General features: G+C 44.4%; 1 protein-coding gene across 9 annotated transcripts in view; it reads left to right on the top strand.

The window, feature by feature from the left end:
• The window catches only part of EPS8 (EGFR pathway substrate 8, signaling adaptor), a 790402-nt gene that overhangs the window by 635438 nt on the left and 131455 nt on the right, over positions 1–23509 (top strand). For all 9 annotated transcript variants that reach the window (XM_069228470.1, XM_069228468.1, XM_069228462.1 and 6 more), the window contains one exon: positions 12454–12637. In XM_069228470.1, coding sequence (XP_069084571.1) covers positions 12454–12637 — 184 coding nt within the window. The remainder of the gene's footprint in view (positions 1–12453; positions 12638–23509) is intronic.

Raw genomic sequence — 23509 nt, 5'->3', positions numbered from 1 at the left:
GGATCTGATTGTCATGCACTCACCTGGTTCCAACCGCAGTGTGGATGCTGGACCCCCAATCCCAGCAGGGGCATTTTAAAGAAACAAGTAACAATTGTCTGATTTATAAAACTGCCCCAGAGGTGAAAGGGGATGGGATAAAATAAGAAGAGGATCCTGCGTCACTGAGGAAACTGCTTGTCTGTCCCGTGCACTGCCTAATAGGTTCAGGACTCCCTTATCCTCGTTATCCTATATGCTGGTGCAATACACTAAAAACATCAAGAGGCAGTGTTACCCATAGGTTCCTAACTCAAAATGATCTATCAATTGTTTACACTATTTATATACTAATAGACTTCAACATAAATATTGCATGAGAGAGCGCAGAACCATTTCAAGAATAATCTGGAGGTTTTCAAGTACTCTGAAATACACAGGATTCAGATTCAATCTCAAATACAACTTTAAACTCTAGATGTTTCTCACAGAATACCTGATACAATTTGACAAGAAACACAGTGGCGAAATTTCAGTTAAGGTGCAATGGAGTTCAGAGTGCTGCAGTGAAAGAGTCTACAGCACTGGGCCTCATGGGAGTTTACACTGAAAGAATGTCCAATATCTAAAACCGTGCTCACGCCGTCAAACGATTCAGTCTTTGGATTAATTGCTAACCTATGGATTAGTGCACACTAACCTGAGAGGAAAGTACTTAGCCATGACAGTACTTGAACGGGAATCTGAAGATGACTGGAGACTTGATGCAAAAAGCTCAAGAGGAGATGGAATCGTTGCTCATGAAGGATAACACTGGGTGTTGCAGATGCCTGGATCACAGGATCACTGAAAGGCTTGGATAACTAGAGTGCTAATAATTCTAAGTGACTCAGGAGGTGAGTGCAGGGACTTTGCTTACGCAGGACTGGAATGAGGCCAAGCACTGATGCAGATTCAGAAGGATTATTTATACAGGAAGAATTGAGCGTTACAGAGAGGCATGTGTACCACATGGAAGAGTGGAATATTCTAATGAACCTATAGAAAATCACGTGTTGCATACAATGCACATGAAGCTTTAAAGGTGGTCGGTGCAAATGGCAATTGGCAACAATGAAGAAGTATAACAGAACCCCCAGTGCATGATGGTACAAGTCAATGGTTCACAGTGGAAATGACTATCCTAAATAGACACATGAAATCTGCAGGTGCACATCAGGTTTAGCAACAGTACAGGAAGGTCAATAGTGCAGGCTTCCTGGGAGGGAAATCGTGGAGTGTTCGAGACTAGAAGATGCTGTAATGGAAGCATGACTTGGAATTCCTCGGGGCAGGGAGGTGCCACCAGGGAAAGGGGCCTTCTGTGTCTTGTGAACCCACTTTCAGCTCCGATTCTGGAGCCAACTCCACGCCCGGCACCAGGGTTCATGATGTCACTGGGAACAGCCTGGTTCATGGATGCTGATTTTGACACAACCAACAGTAGAGGAGGACCTCAATCTTAGTTCTGTCTGACTCTATGCCATATCAATCTCAACCTTAGTTGAAGCTGCACTTGAGTTCAGGCCTTACCTGCCTAGCCCCCATACACTTTGACGCTGATAAGACAGTGCCTTTACATAAAAGCTGCTCCAATATCTGTTCAAATCAGACTCTGACCAGAGACAACCAGCTTTTGGTGATGAATTTGCCCCTCAACATGATATTTTTTATATGGACTTGAAAGAGGTCAGTCAGGTGGACACTTCCTCTGAAAAAGGTTAAACCTCTGGCCCCTCAATAGCAGAGTTCTGCTGATTTGCCATGGACATAGATGGACATTAGACTGGCAGTGGCAGTCTCAGATCTGTAGTTGCCTTCCGCTGAGGTGTGAACCAACATTTTCATGGAGTTGTCACAACCTGGGCAATCCTCATCTGAACCTCTACTGCCATTCAAGGCCCTAACCGACACCCATAAAAAAACAGGTGGTACTTCATTACAGACCCCTAGTGGTGACCCTGCGTTCATAACGCACCACTCTCCTCCTGCAAGCCTGGCACTACTCATCTCGACTAGCAGGGTTAATCCCAGTTCTTTTCCTGCTACACTCCAGACATAAAGTTGAACAGATTTGAGACATTCAGGGGAGTGTTTTCTTCTAATAGCCTTGCTCTTAGATTTGTCAGCACCAGATACTTGTGAGGTAGGTACTTCAATGCATTATGGGACTTTTCCTCCAAATCTTACTAGTAGTTCCAGATTTTTTTTCTAATTTGGTGCAGACCATTCAAGATGGCCACGATGTGTCAAAGTATTTCATACATTTGGGTTTAGACACAACAGACTGCTTATGCAGAGCGGTCAATCCTGCGAGCTCCAGTGCCACCCATGGATGAGATCCACTGGCCTTTTGGGTAATATTCAAGTGTCACTAATGAGTATGCCTCTTATGAGAGTAGAGCTACCATGCAGTTTCCCAGTATTTCCACATTTGCAAAAGAGTATCTCCAAAACAAAAATTGCACCTCTTTAGAAGCTAGGGGTTTCACCTATAGACTGTGCCAAAGCTCCCCACCACTTCAGGCACCCTGGTGCTTTTGGAGTCAGTGTAGTGGATTTAGCACACAGTGTTCAGGTCCACAGGAACTGTGAACCCCCAGTCTCTCAAACAGCAGCCTCCAAGCTGCTTTAGTTTTCCCTTAGCAGCACACAACCATTCTGGGAGGCAGAATCAATTATATTCTCCATGCTTAGCAAACAATTACATCCAACAGTGGGTCCGGCAGATAATACAGAGAGGCTATACTCTGCCATGCCATTCTGTCACGCAGCATTGTCCACACGCATCAGAGCAGTTGATGGAGAACTTTTGTTTTTATTTGAGAGTATTACTCTTTGGGACAAAGGCGTCAACGAGAGAGGGTCTGTACCTCAGAGATCAGAACTTGATGCTCTTCCACTATTTCCTTGTGCTGAAAAAGGGCAGAGGCCTCTATCCAGTTTTAGGGACTCAACCCCTCAATTTCTTCCTGCTCACACTGGCTCAGGTTTTATCTGCTATGAATCCATGAGATTGAATGCTAGAGTTGGACTTGTAGGACACCTATTTCCATATCCATGGCAATTCAGGCCCACAGACACTAGGTGCAGTTTGGCAGGGGGTGGGGGGAAGGGCATGAGCAATTTCAGCTTGCCATGTCCCTTTTTGGTCTTACCAGCACCTCTCAGCTAGTCATGAAGATGAAGGTGGTGGTCGCAATGTGCCTTTAGAGTTGGAGGTCTCAACCCTCCCCTACCTCAACGTCAGACAGCTCAAGGCGGACTCGCCATAGTCCATCGTAAACCACCTCCAGACGACTGCGTACCTCTGTACTTCACTAGGGTTCACCATCAACTTACCACAGACACAACTGACTCCTTTGCTGAAGCATTCTTCTATCAGAGCCATCCTGGATAAGTTGTACTTTTGGGCCTTTAGTGTGGGTCAATGAGTCCAAGACATTCAGACTATGATCCTAATGTTCCATCCTTGGTCCTGGGTTTCAGTGAGGATGGCTCTGATGCTACTTGACCTGTTGGCATCCTACTCGTCGACCATGCCAGGTGGCACATACAGGATCTGCAATGGAATCTGACGACTCAGTGAGCACAGCATTGATGGAACAATCCAGCTCCATCAAAGTTTCAGAGGAGACTTCTTCTGAGTTGGGGAAGTCATCTGGGAGAGTTAGACTCTGGAGTACGGCGGGATCTGCTGCCACATCAACCTGGTGGAGTTGCAGGCCATTCACTTGGTGTTGAAAGGCTTCCTGCTGTCATCAAGGGGAGGCTGGTTTGGGCTCTTGCAGACAACATCACCACTACGTATTATTGCAACTATCACTGAGTAGTGGGGTCAAGAGCCCTGTGCCAAGAGGCCCTCCTCTTCTGGACCTGGATGAATCATCAGGGTATTTTATTGATCGTACATCACCTAGTGGGATCTCTAAACACAGGGCAGATAACTCAGCCAGCAACACCTAGCAGATCACAAATGGCAAATGCACCAAGAGGTTTCACAGGAAGTCTTCTAGCAATAGGTAGATCTCTTCAACACATTCCGATATTAGAGTTCCCTAGGAGACTCTCTCTCTGAGATGCATTCCCCTTAGAGTGCACCAGGAGACTTCTCTTTTCCTTTCAACAACTGCCTTTCCTGCCCTGAGTTGTGAAGATCATCAGAAATTATTGTGGCCAAATTATCCTAGTAGTTCTGTAATGGGCCAGGAGGGTGTGGTACCCAAAGCGTCTGGGAATGTGCATCTGTCCTCTGATCAGGTTTCATTTCAAGATGATATCCTGTCTCCTTTTGCAGCAGTAGGGTGGGTCCTGTATCTGTGCCTGCGCAATCTAAGCCTACTTGCATGGAGACTGAACTTTGGGACTTGAGTGTATTTGATCTTCTGAAGTAGTGATGCCATCCTGGCAGCCAGACACCCATCTTCCTAATACGTTTATGCTGGATGATGGTACAGGTGTGTGCATTGGTCTGGTACTTGTAAGTCAGAACTGTTACAAGTCTAACTGTCATTGTTTGTTCTGTCTTTGGCCTATCAAGGTCTTGTAGTAGGCATGTCTGAAGGTTACCTATTGGCTTTTTTTGTGTTTTCTGGACCAGCTATCCTCATTTAAATCTGTTGTCATGCATTTATTTAAAGTTTTGGTCCACATTTCTCTAAAGCATTTAGTGATGGCACAGTGGAACCTCAATTTGGTCCTCACTTCTCTTATGTCCCCATTTATGTCCCTGTTTGAGCTTCACATCGCCGTCCTTAGTCTCCTGACTCCTTACTCATCTTAGTCACCTCAGCTCATCCCATGAGTGAGTTTCAAGCTTTCAGTCCAGCTACCTTACTCTACCCTCTTACAAGAAAAACTAGTGTTAAGGACTAAACTGGACTTTCTACCCAAGGTTGTGGCTCTTTCACTTCGGAGAGTCAAAGAAATGCAAGGCAATGCACAAGAAGAATATACCCAGATGGATAGTCCTCTGCTTCAAGATCTGTTATGTGTTGGCCTAGAAGCAACCCCCTGAGGGATTGTGGTCTCACTGCACCAGAGCCAAGGCTGCTGCTGCTACTGTGCTGGCATGCGGCATTTCTGATGTGTATTTGTCAAGCTCCTACTTGGATATCGGGGCACGCATTCAAATAGCACACCTGCCTTGACAGCCAAGTCCAAATGGATGGGCATTTTGTCCTTTCAGTCCTGCAGGTCCTTCTTGATCTGAATCATTCCATAGACAGGCAGGAAGAAGTACTGCTTTGGTATTTATTCTACAGGTGATGAATCTGTAATAGACGTATTAATAAGGGCAAATTACTTAACTTTGGTGACTCTTTGTAATGGATACTCTAGCTAACCACAGATTCCTCGGTGTCTTTCCACCTCCCTATTCTGTGGAATGGACTTCTTTCCATCGAGAGAGGTCCAAAATGGAGAGCTATATGTGTCTCCAGTCATCACTTCTAGAGCAGAGGAGAGTTGACGCCAAGCCACACAATCCCACCTACTGGCATGCAGGGGCCATGTTGAAAAATCTTCCTGCTCCAGTCTGGTATCTGAGGATATTCTATTGGTGAGGATTCTGCAGTTAGATTATCCACCAGAAATACTTTTACCGAAGGTAATTAACTTGTTCAACACTGGAACTTCACACCTGCTAAATTATGCTCCATGGGCTAATCAGAGAGAACCCTATGCAGGAGAGAATGTGTAGAGGCTAGTTCCCTGACCCATTGCCTAAGCTCTTGCCCTTTAATAAGGATGTTTTGGCAGATTGTCCTCCAGAGCCTTGAAGCTGTGCCAAGTTTACACCTCATGGAGTGCTGGAGGTTATTTTGCTTGGAGCCTTGTCTAAGGAAATGTACACATTACATAACAAAAAAGGAAAAATATCCTGCCTGGCCAAGGGTGCCATCAAATAGTTGCTGGACTTGGAGGAGAGGGAGGGGTGCTACTCTTGCTACTTCCTCAGGCTTAAGAAGAATGGATACTTCAGTCATGTACTGGACCTTTGGCCATTGTGCACCTTCCTGAGGAGGGGCACGTTCAAAATGTTCACTCTGCTCTGGATCTTAGAGACTGGATGGTGTCCTTAGACTTGCATGATGCATTTTGTCATGTACCCATCCTGTCTTCCCACAGGCACTACCCCCAGTGCATAGTGGGTTCAGAACACTTCCAATTTGTTTGGCTATCCTTTTTCCTTACCTGGGTCTCTCGAGTATTCATGAAAGTGATGAGTACCATCACAGTTGTAACTTTGTGCATCCTCTGTTTCCTATGTCAAATGGTAAATGCTGTTCTTGCTGGGGAAGCCTAGGTTTCAGTGGTCCTAGCACTGGGTCAGTCTCTTCAGTTCCATCCAGTGTTCCCAGGGGGTATCTTAGGATCTTCTGTAGTAGGAAATGAAGACCAACCACACCTGCAGCACCCCACTCTCCCTCCCCACCACGAGTGAATGTAGACTGTTTTGGTGCAACCACCTATGCTCATTTCTTTACAGACCAAGTAATGCTGAGGGCTCAAACTACTGTCCTGCCACTAGTGGAATTGCCCTTTTATGTTAGTCAGTCGATTACCCTACTGGTCTTCTTCAGTTCACCCCTCGAAAGAGGAGGAGAGGCTTCATAGGTCTGACCCTAAGAGATCACTGAGCTTTTTTTTTATTGACCTTAGAAGGACTGCTGTGGGGCCAACCAGCTCTTTGTTAGCTTTACTAGAGTCAATAAAGGCAGAGGGGTGCAGAAGAGGACTGTTGAGGTGGATAGTCTTTTGTATAACAGTATGATATAAATGCTCCCCAGAAGGCCTGCAAGCCCATTACACCAGGACCAAAGCCTCAACAACTGCACTAGCAAGGGAAGGGACTGTCAAGGACGTTTGCCATGCTACGACATAGATGTCAGTGCATACATCCATGAAGAAACACTGTGTTGACAGCTAGGTCCTCAGAGAGGACCGCTTCTGGGGTGGTATTGGAGAAGGTAACAGTTGGCATGCAGGGGTTATGGCTGGGAAAACATTTCTGATTCCAGTCTGGCATATGCTATATTCTAAAAGTGAGGAATCTGTGGTTAGAGATTGCACCAGAAAGTGCAAGTAAATAACTTTTTTCTTCAAAGGACTTTGCAATGATCATACTTACTTGGTGTACTTAATTTGCACTTCAACTGTATAGTCTACCAATTTACACTGCAACTGGATAGTCTACCAATATGAAAGAAGAGTTGTAGCTTTAGTCAACATGTGTTCATTAATAGCCTTCGCTTGACTACAATAGCTGTGTACTTTTGAGTACGTAAATTAAATCTTGCTTTTAGAGACCTTAAAGATCAGCAGAGAAAGCATGTATTGCATAGTCATAAACTGGGCTTCTCTTTAGGACTTTAATTCTGCCAACATGCCCTAATGCTTGTGATTATTACAGCACCTACATCTTACATACAGTGGTATGTAATATTAAACGATACAAGGTAAAATGAAATGTATACTGTTTTTCTTCTTCTAACCATTTCGAGGGACAGTGCAGCTAAATCTTTTTTTTCTTTTTTCTTTTTTTTTTTGTTGACATTTTCTTTATTTGCATTTGGTTATAGGCAACAATACAATATTGTCAGCAAATAGGGGTTAAGGAAACAAAAAGAAGGGGGAAGGAGTCGGGAAACACGGTACAAAGTGATGATAGGTACAGTGATGATATTGCTTTACCCATCCACATATGACCCTAAATATAGCAAATCGTACAAAGTGTTTCCTATGTTGAGTATGCCCTTTGGCTAGGCAAGTGATGACAGGACACCTGGCTGCAGTGTTGCAGATGCCAGTGTGCACGGGCATAGGATCAGACACAGCTCAGAAGTTGCATACAGGATCTGGGAGGGGTTGGATAATTCTCAGAGTTGGCTTCCATCTTTAATAGTGCAGGTGAGTCTCTGTGTTGCAGGAAGGTTAGTAGGGGGTTCCCAAATATCCTTGGGCAGGAGCATAGTGGCATAAGCGCCCCGAAGTGGGATAATTGCTCTTGACAGTAAGTTGTATCCTGCAACCAATACTCTATAGTGGGGGTGGGGCCTTCATCCCCATTGAATGGGGACCCTAAGCTCGGCTAAAAGAAGGCGCATGGCAGTGAGTCGGCTGTCCCTAGGGGGTTACCTCTTTGACATAGCCCAGGAGGCTAACCAGTGGATTCTATGGTGGAGAATGGCCGTTAATGGTATGTATGGCAGAGAACACCACAGCCCAGAAATAAGCTGCCCACGGAATATACATAATGTTGGAAATGACAATTTTTGCATGGTGTACCCACTAGATTTTTGCCTTGACTATTTTTTTATGCTATAGACCTCTGTACACTTTACACCTGTTAACCAGGAGTAAAGTGCCTCTGCTACACCTTTCAACTTGATGAAATTGTCATACACCTAATTGGCATAGTTAACCTATAAGTCCGTAGTATACAGTACCTAAAGCATACCCAGGGCCTGTCACACATTGTGCCTCCCAGTGAAGCAACAGGACAAACATGGGTTCAGGCTTGCCATTGTAGCATGGTCGTGCAGGTTTTAGCTGCAAATTTGACCAGTCAAAAAAGCAACTTTTGACAGGCCGAACCCTCCTTTTTACAAGTCACCTCTAAGAAGGCCTTACTTACCATTAAGGCAAGGCTTATGATATTTAAGAATAAGGCATGTAGAATCTTAATATTAAACATGTCCATACAATGAAAAAGCCCAAAAGGCCATTTTGAAAGTAGCAGGGTCAACTGTTCCTAGGAAAGCACTGGGATACAATATTAAATATTTAATATTGCTTTCTTTAATATTGCTAGCTTCACTTGCGAAACTCATTCTTGGACTTTTTAAAATATTTAGTACAAACAAAATTAATTAGTAAAGTCATTTACGTAATAAATACTTTAGAACAGGCACTTTTGTAAAGTCACCTGTTAACTCTCTAAAGCTTCTAGAAGTCCATGTGTATAAACTTCCAGTTATAACACAGGAGCTGAATACCCACCTTGATAAGGTGTGAGCTAGTACCAGATGGAATTTTAATTCCTCAAACAGAATTGAAGACTTCCGGTGGAAAAATCCGCAGTTGCTTTAGGATGGAATTTTTTTCCCTTTCGAGCAACGCAATGACAGCGGGTAAAAAAGCAAGGCTTCAGAATGTGAGCTGTCGCGCACATGGGAGATTAGTTATCCCTAGTGTGATTTCCCACCACTAGGAGGACATCCAGTGAGATTTTACAAATGCAGGCGGTCGCAGTCAGGGGGCTGCTTCCCGCGTAGATTTCCTACTCAAATGGCAGCTAAATTAACTCAAATTGTTTTTCGAGTCGGTATGCTGTCAGAATGGGCAGTTCAGGTCATTTTGTCAGTTCCCAACACATTTTTTTTTAATTTCTTTTTAAGAGGAATGCAGTACCACAGAGACTCCAACTTCCTCTTCCTTTCCAGAAGGCTCCTACCAATGATTTGTCTATCCCTTGGTCACTTTATAGTTTGATTAAAAAGGCGAGGAACACTCTCTGACTGCAATCCCTGCTGCATATATATATATATATATATATAGCAATGCAATGTAAGTTTTGTTGTGAAAAAATAACAAAATAACTTTTGGATAAGTTTTTGTTTGTTTGACAGGCATGCACCAGTATTTTTTTTTTTTTTAAACCTTTTTTATTATTACATATTTACATTTGATTCTGGGTGGCCTGGAGTTGCAGTAGGGGCCTATATGGTATTAACATTTCTAGTTTTGTCTAAGAGAAAGAGTTTGCACATTTTTGGGAGGGCTGGGTGTCTGGGTTTAAAGTATTTTTTCTCCTTTTTCCTGTGTGGTGTTCAGAGCATGAACAGCGTGATGTGTATTTTACACCCGTTGGTGAAATTCTGTGAAATCTCAGAGTTTTTAGGTAACTATAAGTGATTCCACCGAGTAAAATTCTGCCCAGATCGAGTTTGAACATGCTCCTAGAGCTGAGACAAAGGCCTTGGGTGTGGGGCAGTGTTATGTTTCTCTGGTATGCTGACCATCTGGGCTGTGAACAGGATCTTAATAACTTCAAAGGGGCCTACCTTGCCACAGTCAGATGAGCTTGCCCCCGTCCTTTGTCACCCTAGTAAATCAAGCATCAGGATCAGTGAGAGAGGAACTGCCCTCAGAAACGGTTTTCAGTGATTACAGCAGGAGAGGTTTCTGATTTTCCTAGCCGCACCTCTAAGGTCATGCTGCAAAAGTGAGTAGGGTCACCACTTTCCACCCCATCGGTTAGGAAGTGAGTGGCAAGGAGTATCCTCCCTGCACAGGCTGGCACTGGATCAACTATCTGTGAACCAAAAATAGCCTTGATGACTGGACCTGCTATCTGTCTTCTACTCAGGACAAATAAGTGTACTCCAGTACACTCCAGTACAGTAAGGCTGACCGGTTTGAGCTTCAGGTGCACAAAGGTCTTTTTTTGCATTCCCAAATGGCCTGTTCCAGCTGGACCTGGCTTGGACCCTTCTGCTGGCCTGTTGTGGAGTGACTCCTGACCCCAAGTGCAGTCCCCAAGGTCCTGGACCCTTGGCTCGTGTCATAGTGTACAGATAACAAATCCTGAAACCTGGAACTTAGAAGCATTTTGCCAATATTTCGGAACCAGCAGGGGATCGGGAACAACCTGCCAAGTCAGTCCAACAAAGGTGAGTCGCTGCTATGCCAAAGATTATGGTTACATCCGCTATTTTCTTCTTCAAATCAGCAAATCCAAATCAGTGGGACCACACAAAAAAGGTATCTGGCCTCAGGGAGCCCTCTTCAGCTTCACTCTGCAGCTTTTCCCTGCTGAAAGATTCCAAGTTCCAAAAAACCTCACCAAGTCAGAACAAAGAAATCTTCACTGTGCGAAGGCACAACAAGTTTAGATCCAGCTAGAGACCTTCTCTGAGTGCAAAATTTGAAATTCTTTCACTCTGAGCTTTCCTGCCAAAAGTCAGGGGGTTCACCAAGGCCTCATCCACTGGCTATTTGACAATTTGAAGTGGTTTTCTGCAGCAGATTTCTGTCTTGCCCGCTCAGGATTGTTGACTTCCATTCCAGAGTCTGAAGGTAAAGACTTTCACTGGGAAAAACCAGGTCTCTTTAGCTGACCTGCGCTGCATCGCAGTCAACCTTAAACATTACCCTTGTCCCAGTCAGGGTCGGCGCTAACACTTTTGGGCTCTATTTTAAACCTTACATTTTAAACATTAATAAATCCATTTCTACTTATCTGATTTTTGTTTTGCTGTCATTTTATTTATAAAAAATGTATTCTATTTTTCTAAGTTGGTTTGGTATTTTTCTTGCCTTCTGTTTTGACTTTATAACCGTTTGAATACTGTAAGAATACTTTTCTAATCGCCTGCCATAGCCACCAGATTAATTTAGTGACTGTTTTACCCTGACAAGAATCATTCCTATTGTTTGAAATGAGTGCTCACCCCCCTCAACTACCACTCCCAATTTCTTGCATCTACTTTATTAAAGGTGAAATGACATAAAGTTGATTAAATGCAAATATACCAAAAACTGGCTAAGCTAGTAGATTTCGGCTTGAAAAGACTGAGCTTAATTTTGCTTTGCTGTCGCTTTTTCCCCAAATACATGCAAACACACATCAAACACATGCATACATATGGCAGGCAGTCTTGCATTACACCAAAGAAAATCCAACCAAGGAGAAACTGTTACACGGATACCTTGTGATGGATCCACCTGTTTCTGACAGGTATTCCAGTTTTTAAGACTATTTTCCAGTTCCAAATGATGAATTCTAACCTCTGTATATATTATGTTTGTCATGTCTATTGTCATGCTTCAGATAGAATGGCACCCTCCAAATGTAAAGTTAATAACGAATATGTCATTCAATAGATTTAGGCTCTAGATGGCTGTGCTATCAAATGTGTTTGGCCAAATGCTTGGCCAGGGACCTTGAAAAAGGTTTTCTATTAATGAAAACCTATTCCAAGGTGATCACTAATGTCTATGTGTGCTTTGTGATGCATGTGTCTTATTGCATCTGGCTGGCCAACCTAATAATATAAAAATAAAAGAAGATGTGACGAGAGCAAGGACACATATGCAATCCCATAGAGTGCTGAAAAAAAGAGTTATTTCGATAAGAGTGGATAAAAACAGCTCATTCAGTCAAAACACTGAGAATAAAATACTCCTGGGTTTGGGACACACAGGCTTAGGGAGGAAAACCTTACAATCAAGAGCAGACACCTGAGAAAAACACTAAAGCTACTCAGACTTGAGCGGGGGCTACCCCAAGGCCCGCTGAAAGTACATGACATGTATTGAAAATGATAAGGTTGTAAACAGACATCAAAAGCTATACGTAACTGAGACCTAATCACCTGTAAATGTATGTCAATCACATGGCTTTTATTTACTTTGATTGTTTGTCAACAGAGTGGATTGGCCAAAGGATCAGTTCATTCCACCTTATATACCGCGCTTCAGAAATGGCTGGGAACCACCTTTATTGAGCTTTATGGGTGTCCCAATGGAGCAAGATCTGAATCACTTGGCTGAGTCTGTGGCAAATGCAGCAGAACTGCACAGAAAAGAAGAAATTAGAAGATTATCAGCAGAGGTATGGCGCTAACATGTTGCAAACATCTATCATATTATTGTTGTATCGTGTGATAGAGACTTCTAGTTGCAGATTCCTTACCTTGGAATTTCCCCAGGGCGTCAGACTGAATCTGGAGATTTTTCTTCGAGCAGTTCCCTTGTGCACAGTTAGGTGGCATTGGTTAATTCCGCGTCTATCGTTGGCGTTGTGGTCGCCATGATGACGTTGCGGTCATACGTAGGCACCACCCAGATGTGCACTGATGTCAGTTCTTTCCTTTCCGCACCACGCACAGTTCCGGTCAAGAGCTCCCCTGGTCACTTTTTAACCAAAATCAACCTTTTTTTTAAAAATGTTAATTTTTTTTTTATAACTTCTTTGGCACGTTAAGCGATGTCTCGAAAGACCTTGCGATGCGTGTCACCACATGATGTCGATGACTGACCTGCACTTGGTGTGTTCGTGGTGTCTGGAGCATGACCACAACCCAAAGTTGTGCTTCGAGTGCCGGGCCATGAACCCGAAGGCTTTTAAGGAGCGGTCCCTAAAGCTCATGGCGGTCTGGCGTTCCACTCCCTGTCGCTCCCAGTCTCGCTTGAGAAGAGGGTCTCGAGACAGCTCGCAGAGTCATCACCACTCCTTCTCGTCCCATTCAAAATTGTTGGGACATTCGGGTCACAAGAAAAAGAAGCTGAAGAAAGCTAGACATTCTTTGACTTCATCCCATCGCTCGTCTGATGCGGGAAGAGTGTTGATGCTCAAGGCCTCTGTCTGCGGAGCCTACTTCTGGGTTCGCTCCGTGCCTCCTCGAGTTTCTGGGAGCCAGAGCCACCCCTGCCCAGCAAATTTTATGAGGCCTCATCTTTGGGCAGACCGAACCCCCTGCGGCGCCTTTTGGGCCTGGGGGCTCGGACCCTTAGGGTTCCGTGCCAGAGGCTCAGGCCCCTCCCTCTGAGGGCCCCTTACAGATTCGTGCTGACGCCGGTCATTCCATTGCGACTTACCCCGGCATTGGCTAAGATGTCAATGCTCCCAACGTCGGTTGGGCCCACAATCAACGTCAACCCAATCCTGATGACCTGGAGCCGGAACGGCTTCGATCAACGCCGCTTCTGACTTCGACGGGGCTTACTCACCCCAGGTTGGATCCCAACCCTTTTTATTATGGGTACGAATATGAGGAAAGATTGGAGGGAACGTTGGATCATTTAGAATGCCAGCTAGATTACCCTGACTTGAACTTGGCACAGGAATTGGGTGAGGCTAGTGGTCTGGATACTTGAGGTGCTGGCATGTTTTCTCCTACTGTGGCTACCGCAGAAGGAATGTCCTACTCCATGGTGGTCAGTAGGGCGGCTGAGGTCTTTGGCATTGAGCTTCCCTCTGGTGCAGTCAGGACTAACCTCCTGACAGGTGCTTCACCCTGAGGCTTCCACTTCAGAGCCTGTTCTTCCATTTGATGAAGCCCTCACCAATGTCCTTCTGGGTACTTGGTCCAGACCTAGCACAGGGACTCCTGTGAATAGGACAGCAGCCCATCCTGAATGACCATAAATTCCTGTCCCAACACCCCACACCTGGCAGCCTTGTCATCCAGGCTTCTTCATCATCTGTCGCATTTCCATCCACTCACCCAGATAGGGAATCGAAGAGCCTGGATCAACTTGGGCAGAAGATCTGTTCTTTCTCCTATTTGGCATTGCGGTCCGTGAACTCTGCGTGCCTTTTGGCCCACTAAACCCATTCATTGTAGGATACGGTTACACAGGTAGTGCCGCAGGTCCAGGAGGAGGCCGGGGCCATCATCTCCCAGCCATTGCTGATGGGAGGAATGCAGCTAAGTTCATGACTCGTTGTGAGCTGGACACGAGCAGCTGCATCGACAGTGGCCTTGAGGTGCTGCGCCTGGTTAAGTACTTCAGTTTTTTCGGCGGATGTCCAACCATCTCTCTTGGACATGCCTTTCGATGACACCCATCTCTTCGGAACCAGAGGCCTACCCAGTTCACCCCGCCACAGCCTCCAAGCCTTCCTAGTCCATCCCCCCCATCTCAGACCAGTTGGAGGCAGGATCCGCGATCACCTGCCCCACTGGGAATCCATCATGACTGACAGGTGGGTGTTACAGATCGTCTGAAGGGACTACTCTCTCCCCTTCATAACTGCCCCTCAGGGGATGACTCCATCCTGTGGCTGCTTACTAGAGGATCATCTGCACTTCTCTGTGAGGAGGTCGCAACCCTCTTGGCCAAGGGAACCATAGAGGTGGCTCCTGCGCCAGAAGTGGGTTGTGGTTGTTATTACCTCTACTTTCTGGTGCCAAAAAGAGGACAAGGGCCTACATCCTATCCTAGATCTTCGGGCCCCCGATCTCTTCCTCAAGAAGAAGTTCAAAATTCTCACTCTGCCTCAGGTCAGGTCTGCCTTGGACTTCCATATACCCGTCTTGCCTGTCTAGAATCGCTACTTGCGATTCGTGTAAGTCATGAGCACTTTCAATTTACCGTGCTCCCCTTTGGCTTTACCAGCACCCCTCTGGTGTTCACAAAAGTGGTGGTGGTTACAGCTCATCTGAGCAGGTTAGGGGTTTTAGTCTTCCCCTACCTCGACGACTGGCTGTTGAATGCAAACACACCCAGAAAGTCATCTCCCCAGCAAACTTTCTGCACTTGTTAGGGTTCACTATAAATATGGATTTCCTGATTCCTTCTCAGACTCTCCCTTTCATCGGAGCTGTTCTGGACACATTGCAGTTTTGGGCACATTCCACCAAATAAGCGAGTCTGGGGTATTCAGGTTATGATTCCGATGTTTCAGCCTCTATCCTGTATTCCAGTGTGATTGACTCTGAGGCTTCTGGGCCTCATTGCCTCTTGCTGGTGACACATGCCAGATGGCTTATGCGGGCTCTGCTGTGGGAACTGAAGTTCCAGTGGATTCAGCATCAGGGGAATCTATCCGACATGGTCCAGATTGGAACTGCAAAAGACCTGCAGTTGTGCCTTTCAAATCGCTATTGGGTCAATGGGAGATCCCTCTCTCGTCCCCAACCAGATCTTACGGTAGTGAGATGCGTCACTCCTGGGATGGGCGGCCACATTGGAGAGGCTGAGATCAGAGGTCTCTGGTCTTTATTGGAGTCCGGGCTCCATATCAATATTTTGGAGCTCTAGGTGATCAGGCTTTCATTGAAAGCATTTCTTCCCTCTCTAAAAGGGAAAGTTTGCAAGTATTCACCGACAACACTACCAGCAAGTAGTACTGCAGCAAGCTGGGTGAAGTGGGGTTGTGGACTCTTTGTCAAGAGGCTCTACGCCTCTTGTTATGGCTGGAACATCAGGGTATAATCCTGGTGGTTTAGCATCTGGCGGGCTCTCTGAACGACAGAGTAGACTAACTCAGCCATCGATGCATAGTAGATCTCGAATGGCATCTCCATCCGGAGGTGGCATAAGGCCTCCTTCAGCAGTGGGGCGAGCCTTAGTTAGATCTGTTTGCCTTCACAGAGAATGCACAATGTAAACTGTTTTGCGTGTTGGAGTTTCCAAGGTGGCACTCACTCTGCAACGCTTTTTGTCTCAAGTGGAACTCAAGCCTCCTTTATGCCTTCCCGCCAATACCACTTATGTCCAGAGTTCTGAAGAAGATCGAGAGTGACCAGGCCCAAATTATCCTTGTGGCTCCGGACTGAACATGAAGAGTAAGGTATCCAGAGCCACTGAGCATGGCCACGGATCCTCCGATCAAGACTGCCCATTCAGGAGGATCTTCTGTCGCAGCAGCAGGGGACGGTTCTCCACCCAAACGTATTCAGCCTTCTCCTTCTTGCGTGGAGATTGAGCAGCAGTTGACAGCTTTTGACCTTCTGCCCGAAGTCTGTGATGTTATCTTGGCAGCCAGTCCCCCCTCCCACCAAAACGGTATACGCTTGTCGTTGGCATAAATTTGTGGCATGGTGTACTAACAAGTCTGTTGATCCCCCCCCCCCCTTTCTGCTCCTCCCTCTGAGGTTCTCTTGTTCATCCTTTCTTTGGCCCAGCAGGGCTCTGCTTTGGGCACCCTTAAAGATTACTTATCGGCCATCTCAGCCTTTGTTAAATTGCTTGACCAACCTTCCTTATTCAAGTATCCCATTGTTGGAAGATTCTTTAAGGGACTCACTCATTTATTTCCTCCGACACCGTTCATTATGTCCCAGTGAGACTTGAACTTCGTTGTGACTAACCTTTTGTGTGCTCCTTTTCGAGATGCTGCAAAATTGTCCCTAGGGGCACCTAACAATCAAGGCTGCTTTTCTTATTGCCATCACCTCTGCTCGTAGAGTAAGTGAGCTTTAAGCTGTTTCTCCCAAGCCACCATATTTGTCTGTCCACCCTGACAAAGTGGTGCTTTGTATGAGGGCCTCCTTCCTTCCTAAGGTTGTTACACCTTTTCATGTTGGCCAATCCGTCACTTTGACTACTTTTTACGCACCCCCACATCCCTTTTATGAGGAGAGACTCCACCGCCTGGATCCAAAAAGTGCATTGGCATTCTACCTGACTCGTACTAAAGATTTCCAGGTGGACAAACAACTCTTTGCTGGATATGTGGCTCGAAGAAAGGGAAGGTAGTGTGGAAACGTACAATGGGTACTAAATGTGCTACGCTTTGGCTAAGAAACAACACCCTGAGGGCTTGCGTGCTCATTCTGCCAGAGCAACTTCTGCTACCACAGCGTTAGCATGCGGAGTTCCTGTCCTGGACATCCGTCAGACAGCAACCTGGGCATCCCTGCACACGTTCACAAAACATTACTGCCAGGACAGTCAGGTCCGCAGTGATGGCTGCTTTGGTCATTTGGTCCTGCAGGACTTTCTAGTATGATCTTGGTTCGCAGCCTACCTCCAAGGATGGTATTGCTTGGGTATCTATTCTAAGGTAAGGAATCTGCAACTAGAAATCTCTTTCAGATGAACAAGTTACCTTTGGCAACGATTTATCTGGTCGAAACATATTCTGTTTAAAGATTCCTTCCTGACCCACCCATCCTACACGCTTGTGAACTGATTTCTAGGGACAGGGATTCCCCTTTCAGCCCCTTAGCTCTGGCACACCAATTTCAGTGTTCTTCATGGCTCTGCGATACTGACGTGGACGTTGTGAAAAGAAACTGACATCGGCACCTGGGTGGCGCCTAAGTACAACTGTGACATCATCACTGGGACCACAATGCCAGTGACAGACGCGGAGTCGACCAACGCCACCTAATGGTGCAAAAGGTTACTGCTCGAAGAAAAATTTCTGGATCCAGGCTGATGCCTGGGGGGAAATTCTACGGGAAGGAATCTACAACTAGAACATGTCTCTTCCAGAAAAATCGTTACATATGGTAAGTAAATAGTTCTTTAAAACATTGACTTAGTCATGTTGATCTTGTTTATTAAAAAATTAGTTGAGGCAACTGTGTGTTTATGCATCATATATCCATGTGTACATATAATATTGATGTATAAAACATAAAATATTCATAAAATAATTCATTGAAATTGTTTTCTGGGGTCTATTAAATGTTTTATTTTATTACTGTACAATGTGCTTGCACAATTGAGTTTTTCACACTGAAAATGCCTTCACAAATAAGAAAAGTTAATTAGACTTGTTTGACATCAGGGGGATCATTTACATTTTTGGGTTTCAAATGTGAAAAGCTGTTTGGCAAACCGCTCACTTCACAATTAAAAAAAATCTCCTCCTTACTACTATAGTTTACCAGTTTTAAAACCTAGTTTGAATATACAAGATAGTCTGTGCTAACATTTGGACCACAATTGTCAAGAAACAACTCATTCTAATTAAAAATGTACTATGAATAAGGTTGCCATTAGATTGCTACAATATTGCTAAGTGTTCTCAAACACCAGCAATAGAATACCAGTTAAATTATTTTGGGGAAAGGGATGGAAAAAGGCAATTTAAAATTATATTTGGAAATTACATAACCATAACCTAAAGTATATACAATATATGCACTTAAGGTATAGCCTCTTATTTGCTTTGCTTTCTCAGTTGTAAGGCCCATTTAGATAGAGATGGGTGTCTAGAGTTCTTTCAACTTAGATTCTTTATTCGATCCCTCAAGGATCCTAAAAGTACCCATGCATAAAAGTCCATGAATACCATACACATTAAAAACCTCAAAAGACCACATTTTATACTTATAAATCCATTGTTATTAGAATAGTACTTAATGGAAGTTCCCAAAGTATCCCTATCCTAAACTGTAGGACCAATGTAGTTTTATAGGGGCATTGCCTACAGCACCTGTGGCCTGCATAAAGCTATGAGAGCACAAAAACTATGTAAAGTGACTTTGTGCAGCAACTACCAATAAATTTGATTAAAACATAATAGTCAGAATTTAAAACCTTTAAAAGTGGCATCGTAAAAGTGCAGATAGAAACAACATTTTAAAATTCATAGTAGCACAATCACAAAGGAACATAGCAGCATGTAATACAAAATACTAGAGGAGTTTCTGCACCAGTCCTTTCCACACTGTTGACCTAGTAATTGTAGATGACTATCTCGGATAAATTTTGAACAGCAAATGGAAGCAGGCATAAGGAATCCTAAAACTTCAAAAACCACCAACCTAGAGCCATCAGTCTTTAAGATCCTAAAGGCCTATATGTTATTTCTAGTGCCCAAAGTCCTGCAAAAAGGGCAATAGCCATTTTTTCCTCTGCAGACCGTAGGCAGGGCAGAAGAACAAAATGTGGGGGATGCTTGCCGAGCATCCTCTGCAGCTGGACACTCATCTCCCACCTGTTGTACGCCAGCCCACTTTATGCAGAATGTTCGGTGAGAAGGAACTGGTACCTAAACTGTAAAAATGGGTTCCGTGCCAAAGGAGGTGTAATTTCATCAATATCCTTTTCCTCCCCAGGAAACATTTTAAAGTAGAAACATTCTGTGGTTAGGGCACCTTTCCTCCTGTGTACGGTCTCCACAGATGCAAACGCCCTGTAGGCAGATTTACTATGTTTTTTTCAGTGTCACTCTCTTCTCTGATTAATGGCCTACACAGCTCAACTAGGGAGTATAGTATATTTGGAGGAGACCTTAGCTGTATTGAAACAAACAGTCTGAATCTTAAGATTCAAGATGTTTGTGAACGGTTGTTTGTGTATGTTCTGCTGTGGCAGTCTTTGTGGTTATATGTGTCTCTTTGTACCGGTTATGCACTTGCCACATGGATCCCAATGCTCAATTTGCTGCTACCATAAACTCTTCCTGGAACTGTTCTCTGTCATGCGGTTCCCATTAGAGTAATAAAACTGCATGTTTAGGGCAGCAGCACCACCGAGTGTGGGAGACTGAGTCAACTCAACACCATTTGGAATCTGTCGGCCTTACTCCTGGCTATCCTGCACTGCCTCACCCCACCCTGGTAAGAAGAAGGTAATTTGTAGCAACCTAAACCTGACACTCTGACTCCTCTGGGAAGTTGTGGGAACAGATCATACCTCTTTCTCTCTGTTACTCAGTGATTCACACTTGCCAGGGCAGAACACAGGAAGCAAACTGGATTTCAGTAAATTTATTGAATCAATTACATCCTAGTATACAAATCATGAGCTGTGGTACTAAGGCAGATGAAACATACGTACAGTAATCATCATTACAACCAATGTAAAGAAGATTAGCAACCCCACCCTTTTGTAGGATTCTCGAAAGCCTAGAGTTTCCTGTCTTTATCCTAAGTCTAATTCTGAGATCATAGTTGTGGTAACCTTTCTGCCTGTTCTGATCTAAGAGAGTAACCCCGACCCCCATACATGAGTAGGGTGGTAAGGGTCTGTCTATTGTTTGGATGGCAGTCCCCTCGGGAAGATGAGGAGTCAGGATCAGCAAAGCTGACAAATGTTGTGCGTCCCAGGACAGGCATGATTGGCATGCCTTCTGCCTCCTTTAGGCCTATGTGTTGTTTATATAATAAACCTAACAGAATTCTAAGAACAGGCCTGATGTACTGATGTGTCTGGAAAATGGAGACTGACTCCTGAGCTCCTGGAGTGGCCTTATGAGTTGATATAACATGTACAGTATATGACAGCCTTGCACAGGGCTCAAAGTGCATTGTGTACAAATGGCTAATAAAATCTGCAGCGTGAACAACTATGACTTCTTGGAAAGAAGCAGCTGATTAAAACATTAAAACCATGAGCTAAAATCTGGCTGTGCTAAAAAAATAAATATGAAATGGATAAAATGCATATGAATGTAAAGTACACAGGCTACTGGCCTGATGCTAAAATAAGGGTAACAATACACCTATGAAGGGGTGAGAGGAAAAAAATCTCCTTGTCCAACCTCCCAATATATCTACCACTATCACAAAAGGGACAAGAAAAACCAATACATTACCCTCCCCTGTGGGCGGGCGACTACAAAACTGCCCTCACCCACTCATTGTGACATGCTTCATCATTGGGCTTCTGCTAACACACTCCTACGTAGAACCACGTTGGAGTGGAGCAGTAAGGGTGGGGAACAGAAAACACAATGCCACAACACAAACAAAAACGGGGATCTGAACAAACAACAGAACATAAAACTGTCTCAAGGGTGTCCCCTTCCTCAATTTTATTAAAGGACCCCCTGGACAGGATTAAAAATGGACCCCTGGTGGTGGCTTACAGGATTCCATTACCTGTTCACCCCAATACCTGTTCACCAGTCAACATGTTTTGGCCGTTTTTTGCTGCCCGTGAGGGTCAATTGGCCTTCATCAGGACCTCAACGGATCCCCATTATTTCTCTCCCCTACCTGTCATAGATCAGGGCTTGTATTACTCTGCGTATCCGGGTACATTTGTCCCTGTTTGTATACACACTTTGGGTTATCTGTAATATAAAGGGTAGAAAAGAAACATCACACAGGTAAATGTTCTTTTTGCAGTTCAGGATGTTTCCCATCCAGTGTCTCCCTCTCCCAGAATATCTACATGTGCAAACTGATGCGTGCATTGATTCCCCCATCTATCATTGTTAATCCTTTCCACATTGAAATGCCCTCGTAGTTCAAACCATCACCCAGGTTTGTTTCACCCCCAAGCAGTGAGCTTATTGTCTTCAAATAAAACTAATCTCACACTCACCGAGTTTCTATTAGGTAATTTTTCAACCCGGAGCCGGGTGGGCGCACCACTCTGTAGTCACACACTAAGTAAAATGAAGAAAACCATATTTTTGTCCAAGAACAACTACCAGGTAAAAACATCCCAGGATACCTGCATTGGAAAACACATTTCGTAACCAATGACCCTCGCGGCTCCTCGTCCGCTTCTCTCCCCTTCTGTCGGGGTTAATGCTCTTCTCGTGTAGCACTTAATAAACTTCAGTGTTACTCTCAATTATCCCCCCTCCCTTCCCACGCTCCTTACTTTTTCAAGGGACCAGTGGCTCCTGATACGCCGCCTCTAGCTCCGTGAGTAAAACCTGGCCAATTTCTGAAGACCTCTATTATCTCTCCCAAAAAGGTTGAGCGTCATTACATCCTTTGTTTCCACTCCTTAAAGGGATGAGCCGCCCCCCTTTGGCTTGTCATGGCCCATACCGGCGGCCATGTTGGAAGTATTATTGTGACACATAATGCAGTGTAAAAAGGGAGAAATTTTTATCCACATCTAGCAGCCATTTTAGGTATGAAAAATAAATATAAAACCTTCCTTGTTTTTTAATGCTCTATTCTTATCTCTTCTCCTTCATGCCCCCACCTCATCAATATAAGCTATTCTGCCCTATTAAAAGATATTTTAATTACTCAAAGAGACAGGGGACGGAGAGCATGGGGGGGGGCAATGTGTGGATTGGGACAGGGCTACCAGATTACAGGAAGGGAATACGCCAAACACGTATCAAAACACTTGTATAGTGACCAAGTGATCTACATCACTTTACCATTCATCTGTTTGATTCGCTTTGGTGTGCTCCTAATGACAGTTCAACTGATGTCAGGGAATATCATCATTCAAACCCTGTATGTGACTGCAGATTCGGTAAAACCATCGTTGTTCATGATTGAATAAAAATTCACTTACATCTGTGACATATGTTGGAAGAGAAGGTTTATCTAGTACCGTCCAGGTCAAGTCATCTATTTAATGGTCTATTTCAATAAAATGTGTCATCATTGTTGTTGTTATTCTTTTGCATCTAATATTACTCCTATGTTCCGTGAGTCGAACTTTCACTTTCTTTGTTGTCATTCCTACATAGGGAAGATTGGGTGGTTGGGCACCGCTAAAATAAGGATGCCCAACCTAGTTGCTAAAGAGACCTACAGTAATGCTCATTCTAAAATAAGTTTTCCCTGAATGTTAGCTGATTTCCTTTGAACTTCAGAGAAGTGTCCTTGTGCGTCTTCATGTGTGTAAATGTGGTAGCACATTTATCATATTCTTGATTTATAGTTATTTCAGCATTGTTTTACACAGCTTTCTGATATTCACACATGACGTCTTCCGGAATCCTAGAAGGAACTACAGCAAATACCTATTATTGTAGTCTCTGTGCAACTTTGTGTATATTTTTTAAAACGTATTTTATTGGCATTTTAAGGACAAGAACAACCAGGCAATGAGGTAGGAAGTAACACAAGGACTGTAATGAGCAAAGCATAGGTGGTGAAAACACGGTTACACAGGAGATGACAGAAAGAGCAGTCTCATACTTCCCATTCAGCCCTTCATGTCTGTAAGCACCACAGACATACTCCATGTTTCCATTATCACTAGGCTCCAAAGGAGCCAATAAAACAATCCCAACATCCCAATCCCAAAACTCAGTCCAATTGTTGCACAGAAGGAGCTATACATATAAGGCCGCACTCCATCCACTGCTTTC

Source organism: Pleurodeles waltl, chromosome 4_1, assembly GCF_031143425.1.
Source record: "Pleurodeles waltl isolate 20211129_DDA chromosome 4_1, aPleWal1.hap1.20221129, whole genome shotgun sequence".
Taxonomy (NCBI): domain Eukaryota; kingdom Metazoa; phylum Chordata; class Amphibia; order Caudata; family Salamandridae; genus Pleurodeles; species Pleurodeles waltl.
Note: the sequence above shows the minus strand (reverse complement) of the source record. Positions and strands in the feature narration are given on the sequence as shown.